Genomic DNA, 10,000 nt, shown 5'->3' with positions numbered 1-10,000 from the left:
AATAATAAGATGTCTCCAAATCCTCAGTATCCGCAGTAATATTCCAGCTGCTCACATCCCTTTGCAGCAAGACGAAAAATCCTTTGTAACTTATTGGAATAACTACAGAAACAGCTGTATGCAAAAGAAAAGTGGAAAACTGGAAAAAAAACCGATAAATAAAACTCCTACAATGAACAAATAACTTGCAAAATCTAAGGCAGTGATGGAAGATACTTTTAAATATTAATATAGTCTCCTGAAATGGAAAAAACACTAACTTGAAATACTGCCAGGAAACAGTTATTTAGAAGATAAGTAACTGAGACCCTTCTGGGACTTGAGTGATGAGACTGGAACTGCCATGGGAAGTGTCTGGACTGTATTCAGTAGTAAATGTTCCCTTGTGATTGTTGGGATGTTGAAATAATGTCAGCCCTTAAAATAAGGCCAGCCTTCAGGTCCCCTGGATAATTCTATTGAAATTATATTGTTGTCAGAATAGAAGGTACAGTTTTCAAGATTTTCTAATCCACAATGTCTTTGTCTTGGTGTAGTTGAAATGCATCATATTTATCATGTATTTAAGGGATAATAGTTCTAAATTCAAATAGAAAAATTATATAGACCTATACTTAGTTAATAGCTTTAATTATGTCTGGAAGTGTAACCCAAGTACTCAGTTGTCTCCTGTAAGCTAATAGGCTGCGAGGAAGCCAGTGTTAGATTCCAAGGCTCAGTGTTATACTTGTAAATGAGCTTGATGGTCAACTTTACGACAGTTAATAACAATACGAGGATGGATATTGTCCTGGAAGGGTTGCAGTTAGCATTTTTGCAACTATGGGCAATTGGCACGGGCCTTGTTAGTTTCCACATTTGGGGGAAAATCATTTTGAAACAAAATTTCAAAATATACCTAGTTTTAGAGTATGAATTTAGATATATTTATTTTAAAAATATTGAATAAGTCATAAGGATTCTCTCCAAATGTCAAAATTCTCTTGAATGCTTTTGAAGGTGATTTTATGAAAGGCCGAGTTGGTGAAAAGTGAGCCAAGAACTGTACGGTCCCATGGAATAGTTAAGACATGACCTTCACGTAGGATAAAAGTTGTGATTATATCCTTCATCTAATATGGACTAGACATAGATTTTATGGACCCTAAATGATTGCTAACGAACAACTCGCATGTAGTCTAGACCTAAGGATTAACATTTTAGATATACGATTTTATGGACCCTAAATGATTGCTAACGAACAACTCACATGTAGTCTAGAGACTCTAGACCTAAGGATTAACATTTTAGATACACGATTACAGGAAAAAAAGGACTGGGAAGTAGGATCTCCACCTGTTAAGAAAACCCAACAATAGTTGTAAGGAAGAATATTTAAAAAGGAGATTAAGATCCCCAATACTTGACTCGTTCTCTCTCTCCATCTCCCAAACAGAGCCATCAACCATACCCCACGTGCGCCAAACCTCGGACCAGTTGCCTCCTCCGCTCTGGCTCGACGTCGTGGAAAGTCCAGACCCAAGTCGTCCACGGAGGTCTGACATCCGGCTGCAGGCCATACGTCTTCGCAGCCATACCCTTTTGATCATCATCATCCTCATCATCATCATCACCACCTCCAACAGAATACTACAACTGCCTCCACTTCCTCTTCTTCCATCGGTATGGACCAAGCTTCGTTCTCCCTATCCGCGCCTCTCCGTCTGAAGACGGCACCCATAGCCTCGACTTCTTCGTCCCACTCCGACGAACAGAATCAAAGCCTGCTCTCCCAGTTGAATTTGGCATCACTGCAGGAGTCCCTACAGGAGCCCATGGTACTGAGTCCTGCCAAGGACATAAGTCCCTTCACCTTCAGCTTCGAAGGCCTCAGTCCCCTGATGTTCAACCCGCAGATCACCAGCACGTCTTCGATCAGCAGCGACGTTGGTATTGGCGCTCCTACTGTGCCGAGCCACCAGGTAGAGCAAGAAAAGCAGCAGCAGCAGCAGCAGGAAACTGCCTGCGTAGTTCCTAGTACTTTGGACCAGCAGCAGCAGCAGCAGCAAAGCGGAAGAGTAAGTAAACCACGTCGCCGATCCCATCGCCGGCAGCGGCGTCGTCGTCGTGTGACTTCGACTGCCAGCTAAAGCAGTTCGTGACAGAGAAGTCTCCCCAGAGCAAGAAGACCATCGTCCCATAGTATCTCCTGGAGCGTCTAGAATATCCAAAAAAAAAATGTCTAAGACATGTTATCTATCGGGCTGTAGGATTTAATATTATTAGAGTATATTGGAACAAAGAATAATGAAGGCCAAGAACTATATTCAGCCGAGATTCAGTGACATTTTAAGTAAATAAACGTAAATGAATATTTATGAATTGACGCGAGCCTTTTCCTCTCCGTATAGCATCAGGTTCATTGCCTAAAACCACCAATCAAATTATGTGATGTTTTGAGCCAATCAGAATGCAGTAATGATAATTTAAGAGTAATGGTTATTTTTTAGAGTAAGGTTATGCGTGTATAGTCACTTCCAAAACAGGTGTAAGAAAAATATATTTATGGTGAGATTCCCTTTACTCGAGCAAGAAAGTCAACAAAGATGCATTTTTTAAAAGAGATATTCATAAAAGCAGTTGATTTTCCGTGCGTATTTTTTCCTGTCAAAAAGTCAATGATAGTGAAATCAACACATGATACAGAGTGAAACTTAAAATGCAGTTTTGTTGTTTGATGGGAAGTTGACAGTATATACAAGTGACTAAAGAAAGCTGCCTTTAAAAAGGCACGATGAGTTCTTAAAGTGAGAATGCCCCCTCCTCCCCCTCCCCCACCTGAAATTGACTAACCGCAAGTAAGACAGATTTTTGGTCAATGGCCCCACTTGTGCTTCTGAAGAGAAACTTTATTATGAGGGTGTGTGTGACGTAAGATAATTATTTTTTATAAATCGATGGTTCAGTGTCTTGTTTCCGTGTGGATTTTACGTGTTGGAAAATTGTCCTTTTCAAGTATTTAAATAACTCTGTAGTCTATCCATTCAGAAATGGTGTTGGATTATTATTATTTTTTTTTTTTGGAAAAATTTAGAATTTTGAGTTTATTAGAAAATTGTGTTCAGAAATTTTTGTGGGGTAAAATAGCAAAGCTTGTAGTTAATATTTGATTTTAAAAGGCAAATTATGTCAAACGGAAATTTTATATTGATGTCCTTTTAAAATAAAAGTAAATTTTCATTGTTGATGTGCAAAAACACAATTCCAGTCACAAATACATTTTTTCTAAAGAAGTTTGCAATCTACATTTTCAACAATACAGATTTTGAAACTACTCTGTATTTTGAAAAGTTTTCAGATAGCCAAAACTTTTGTACCATAGATTTTAGAAATTTAAAACTTTTTTTTTTTTTTTTTGTTCTGGTGCAAGATTAAAAAAAATGTAGAATTTTATGCAGACTTTCAATAACTGTAGAACAGAAATTGTTGTTCTTTACGTGTGTCATTTCTTACTCTTCATCTGTGCATGTGATATAAAAGGGCATAATTTAAATGTACAAGGCTGTCATTTTCAGTGACAATGTTTGTTCTTTTAAATGACGATATTCTGCCGTCTACGCGACAGTGTTCCGATATTTAAATGACACTTGTTCTGTCATTTAAACAGATGAATCGACTGTGTTGTACAGTTTTCTGATATTTAAATGACACTTTTGTTCCGTCATTTAAAGAGATGAATTGACTGTGTCGTACAGTTTTCTGATATTTAAATGACACTTTTGTTCCGTCATTTAAACAGATGAATCGGCTGTGTCGTACAGTTTTCTGATATTTAAATGACACTTTTTGTTCCGTCATTTAAAGAGATGAATTGACTGTGTCGTACAGTGTTCTGATATTTAAATGACACTTTTTGTTCCGTCATTTAAACAGATGTATCGACTGTGTCGTACAGTTTTCCGATATTTAAATGACACTTGTTTCGTCATTTAAACAGATAAATCGACTGTCCCGTGAACGACAGTATCCGTCATTTAAATAACAATAATATGTCATTTATAATGACAAAGGAAAAATTAAGTATAAGACTAGTGTCACATATTTCTAATGTTTCGAAGATGATGTGTTTATTCTTAAACGTTCGTGCGTGTGTGTGTGTATGTCAATACCTGGGTACGGCCGGGGGCTTTTGTCAGGAAATAAAGATAAATTTGGAAAGTATTTAAAGCTTAGAGAGTTCGTATTTATTGAATAAAAGTTTTTTCTCTCTGAAGTTAAGAATTGGTGCAGTTTTTTTTTTTTTTTTTCAATTTCAATATTACTTAAAAATGCGTCTGCGAAATGCATTTTCTATTTTCCATTTCAATATTACTAAATATCCTTTTTATTGGTATTGAAAATAAAAATGTTTGAAAATGCCATATATGATAAGATTAATGTCACATTGAAAATATCTTCAATATTTTTTTTATACAATCGTTAATTATGTTTTATGTAAACGTTCATTTTACGATATGTAACCATATTTTTTTCATGTACAATATAAAATAGTCATTATTTACTCGAAGACATTCCCATATAAATTTTAATCGTCGAAACATAGAGATTTTGATTTCTTGATTTTTTTTATGTGATGTAAGTTCAGAAGCTCTCAAAAATGATAATCAATAAAAATAAATTTTACATATTCGTACTTCCATAACTAAAGATTTTAAAGTCCATAAGTAAATTTCGTTAGTTTTGTGATAGATACTTTTACTGTTAGTAAATTATGAAGATTGTTAAAACAAGTAAGGAAGACTTAATACAACACAAATTTAAAAATTCTTTTTGTCGCAAGTTGAAATTTTCGAAATTTTCTGTTTCTGTTTTTCTTTTTATTTTTAGCAGGATGAAAATCAGTGTAATAATCTATCTAATCATGTCAGTTTTAAAATTTTTGAAATTTGAAGCATTTAATCTAAATACTTCTTTCAAGAACTATAAGACTTAAATTTTAATTTTTTTTCTTTTTCTTTGGTGGGATGAAAATCAGTTAAATAATCTATCCAATCAAGTCAGTTTTAAAAATTTTGAAATTTGAAACATTAAATCTAAATACTACTTTCAAGAAAATCACAATGAGAGTTTAAGAATTTCAACTTTGTGGTGTGTTCAGCAGTGCTTCATAATACTGTTAAGAATAATTGTTAAATCTAGTAAATGGAATTTCTGTCAATAATTTTCTGTCGACTCTGTCATTCGGAAAAAAACCATATTTACGTACCTTCCTCATTGGAAATATCTGTGTGAATGAGAAAAGAAAAGAGAGAGATATAAAGAGAGGGATATTATGTTGCCTTATTTTCTCTATATAAGATGTATTAGTGATTGTTTTCACATCTGTTTGTACCTAATGAAAATTTTTTGAAATAGTTTAAGATGTATATTGACTCTGAGGACCACAGCTAATGAAAAGGGGTAAAACCATACCTGTAGGTTTTCCTGTGCTGCGAAGCTAAACCTGTATAGGACCTGTAAAGAAAAATTTACCTGTATAGGAGAGTGGAAATAATGATTTTGTGTTACTCTTAATAATATATATTAGAAGTGATGTCTCTTCGCCTTAATATTATTTTGTAATATTTCGTTACCTGTAAATATTTAGGGAAGAATAAAAGTATTAAATGATGGCTTTCTTTATAGTAAAATAAAAAAAAGAATGTCACTGTTCCATAGTCATGTGACTTATGTTAAAAATAGTAGAGAATTTTTTTTTTGTTAGGGAGTCTCTATTTTGAGTGTAATGTTGTAAAATTTTTATAGACAACAGTATACATGAGATGAATGCTTACAAGGTGCAATTCTCCTTCCCTCAAACCCCCTCATTTACCCCCTCCCCCCTTTCCTTGCAACAGTTAGATTGGGATCTGTTAAGTGATGAGAAAAGGCAATTTTTTATTTCTTTTTGAAAGTTTATCTTTTGAGAAACTATAAACACTATATTTTTCATATTTATCAAATTTTTTGTACTCTGCTTACTGCATAATTCTAAAGCCCTGTCCACACGATCGAGCATGCCCGACGGGCAAACAGTGATACCAGACCACAGTAGTTAGTTAGAATGAGGGTTAATGACGTCAGAAGCGGGAAAACTACAGACAGGGATCTGGCACCATATAGTGTTGCCAGATCCCTGCCTATAGTTTCCCCGCTACTGACGACATCAACCCTCATTTTCACTAACGGTTGTGGCCTGGTAATACTGTTTGCCCGTCGGGCATGCTCGATCGTGTGGACAGAGTTTTATTCTTATTTCCGATATTTCAGATATTTTTTTTTCATTTGTTCTTGTGTAGGAAAATGATATAATTGTTCTCAGTGAAATTAGGTGTTAATTATAGGCGTGATGGTGCTTCCTCTGATAAAAAACTGAAGTCACTAGTATTGTAAGAATTGATATAAAGAGGCAGTGACTTTTTTCCTAGTGAAACTGCCATTGGGTTTGGGTTTCCTAGTGAAACTGCCATTTGGTTTGGGCAGTGATACCCTTAAAACTGACTTGTGTATAAGGCAGTGACCTTTTGCGTACGTGCTACCTTTTTTTTAGAAGGCCGACATACCACGTCAAGCTGACTTGTGTATAAGGCAGTGACAGTGACCACTTTTTAAGTTGACTTCTATAAATGACAGTTTTGAATGAAACACTGCCTTTTATATGAGGCAGCCACTCTTTAAACAGTTTTTTTTCATGATATACTGATTTGTATATAATGCAGAGGCCCTTTGTAAATTGACTCTTATAAAAGGCAGTTTTAGCTGGAATATTGACCTGTAATTAAAACAGCAGTTTTTCAAAAAGAGAAATACTTTCTTGATAGAGTATTCCTTAATGCACTGACTTGTCAATCAGGTTTTTAAGACAGTTTTCCGTAATTTACTGACCTGAACTTAAGGCAGCAACCCCTTGTAAACTGTCTTTTATAAAAGACAGTTTTAACTCATTCACTGACTTGCACACAAGGCAGTAACTCTTGGTAAGTTGGCATAGAGAAAAGGCAGCTTTTCCACATGTAAACTTATTTTGTATATAGACCAGAGTGATTTCTCCTGTACTGATTTTTATAAAAGGCAGTTTTCCATTGATATTGCCTGGGTAAAAAAAAAAGGTAGTGCCAACTTTAAATAAGGCAGTTTTTTTTCCGCGTAGATTGACTGGTATAAGAGAAAGCTTATCCCCAAGTCTAGATTTCATGGAACTTTTTTTTTCCTTTCAAAACTGGCCTACATGAAAGGCAGACGTTTGTAAAACTAGATATTGTGAAAGCGGTTGGTGACTCGTGAAACTTGACTTATATAGGAAATAGTTGTTATTCCTTTTCATTCATTACTCCCTCCTTCTCCCTATTCCTAATTCCTCCCTCTTCCTCATTCCTCATTACTCCCTCCCTCTTCCTAATTCCTCCTCCCTGTTTCCATCCTCCATTCCTCATTCATCCCTTCCTCTTCCTAATTCTTCCTCCTCCCTGTTTCCTTCCTCCATTCCTCGTTCCTCCCTCCTTCGCCCTCTCCCTCATTCCCTCCTCCCCTCATTCCTGCTTCCTCCCTCTCTATTTCCTCCCTTCCTCTCCCTCTTTCTAATTACTACTTCCCTCTCCCTTATTTCTCCATCTCCCATATTTCTCTCTTTTCCTTATTACTCCCTCCATCCTACATGAAATGTAGCAGTTTGATTGTGAGTTCGTATGTTTGTACATGCTGCTGTATGTCTTCGAAAGCAATTTAACTTTTTTATAAATGCTGTCTTCTGGAAGAGAGGAAGAAAATACAATGGAAAGGAGGAAGGAAGAGAAGATAAGACTAGCCGGGAGAGAGAGAGAGAGAGAGAGAGAGAGAGAGAGAGAGAGAGAGAGAGAGAGAGAGAGAATCCAGACATAATGAATGGAATAATATTCTCCTAGAAGCTTTTATTAAAATTAAATTTTAGGTGCCTATTTGTAATTTTTGAAAAAAAAAATAACAATAAACTGCCATTGTTTATGTTTTTGTAGTGTTGTATACGATGGTTAACAGTACAGTTTTCAAGTATTATCATTATTATTATTATTATTGTCGTTATTATTATTCTTGCCTGGACCTCTCCATCTTCCAGTCTCATTCTGGACTCTGCTGTTTACAATGCCATTATTTTCATTTTTACTGTTGCAAATATTTAAAAAGAAAAAAATGTACTGTTTAAGTTCCAAATAAAAGTAATTCTTGCATCATTGTATTTGTTACCTATTGTATAAAGCCATTAACCTGATTGTATTTTCAGTTTTATTACCTCCGCCATCGAAGGTGGGAGGAGGTTATGTTTTTGCTACCTTTTTGCTCGCCTGTCTGTCTGTTTATGAACAACTTCCTGGCCGAGTAGTGAAACTTACAAGAATTAATTATGTCGAGACGTGGAAGTAATTCAGTTTTGAACGTCCCAGGTCAAAGGTCAAGGTCGAGCAATAGGCCGACCGAATTAACCCCAAGGTAAGCTGGTTTCGATAAATAAGCTGCCGTGTTGGAGGTCTGCACTCCCAGAGTGCTTTTCTAGTTCTTTTTGTGATTGGAAGTAGCAACCGAAGGACTTTATTTCTATACAATTGCAGTCCTGAAAAAATTAAGATAGAGGACGAAGGCTTTGAGGATACGACCCTTCTATGGCCTGAGGATGACCCTAAACATGTTTGAGTAATACTTCACTATGACATGTATACTATGTTATGACTTGAAGACTAAAAATACTTGAATAATTTAACTCACTCCTGACCTGAAATATGCTAACTTGAAAAGGACTTCTTGACTAATGTGGTAACGTCCCTGACTGTTGAACGCCAGACTGGGGTTCGAGTCCCACTCAAACTCGTTAGTTCCTTTGGTCGCTGCAACCTCACTATCCTTGTGAGCTAAGGATTGGGGGAGCTTATAGGTCTATCAGCTGAGTCATCAGCAGCCATTGCCTGGCCCTCCTTGGTCCTAGCTTGGGTGGAGAGAAGGCTTGGACGCTGACCATTTGGATATATGGTCAGTCTCTAGGGCATTGTCTTAATTGATAGGGCAATGTCACTGTCCCTTGCCTCTGCCATTCACGAGTGGCCTTCAAACCTATAAAATTGCGCAAAACCACAATAATACGACTTGATATTATTCACGTCAGTAAATGAAACTTGCTTTTGCAGTGAGGATGACTCTGACCTTTAAGGAGGCCGAGAAAACGATGTCAAGGTCGGTCTCTGGTCCTGTACAGTAACCTTTGACCTGACTGGTCTCGAGGTCTGTACAAATGTATAGAATTGGGTCATGAGACCCGGCTCGGGGCCAGGAAAGCTTTTCATCATGCAGATTCATTGAAGTTGAAAAGAGGTTGGACAGCTCGAGTGCGCTGACTTAATAAGAATTGGCAGGTACACACCTCGCGACTACCGCTTGAAACGGAAAGGTCCATGGTTGATATATATATATATATATATATATATATATATATATATATATATATATATATATATATACAGTATATATATATATATATATATATATATATATATATATATATATGTATATATAATATCAATATATACATATGTAATATACATATATTTATTATATATATACATATACATATATGTATTATATATATTATATTATATATATATGATATATATATGTATATACATATATATATATATGTATATACATATATATTATGTATATATATATATAATATACATATATTATATATAATATGTATATACATATATATATATATATATATAATATACATATATACATATAATATATATGTTATATATATATACATATATACAATATACATATATACATTATATATTATATATATACATATATGTATTATATATATTGTTATATATATATAATATACATATATATATATATATATATATATATATATATATATATGTTATATATATAATATACATATATATATTATATATATAATATACATATGTATTATATATATTATATATATTAA

The 10,000-nt window shown here is 34.7% G+C and overlaps 1 protein-coding gene across 1 annotated transcript in view; it reads left to right on the top strand.

Moving 5' to 3' along the window:
- LOC137656334 (ribosomal protein S6 kinase alpha-2-like) overlaps positions 1-8,222 on the top strand; it is a 26,862-nt gene extending 18,640 nt beyond the window's left edge. The window contains exon 4 of the mRNA XM_068390506.1: positions 1,436-8,222. Coding sequence (XP_068246607.1) covers positions 1,436-1,541 — 106 coding nt within the window. The 3' untranslated portion in view covers positions 1,542-8,222. The remainder of the gene's footprint in view (positions 1-1,435) is intronic.
- The last annotated feature ends 1,778 nt before the right edge of the window (positions 8,223-10,000 follow it).

The sequence above is a fragment of the Palaemon carinicauda genome, chromosome 17, assembly GCF_036898095.1.
Source record: "Palaemon carinicauda isolate YSFRI2023 chromosome 17, ASM3689809v2, whole genome shotgun sequence".
Classification (NCBI taxonomy): Eukaryota; Metazoa; Arthropoda; class Malacostraca; order Decapoda; family Palaemonidae; genus Palaemon; species Palaemon carinicauda.
This window is presented reverse-complemented; position numbering and strand designations above follow the sequence as displayed.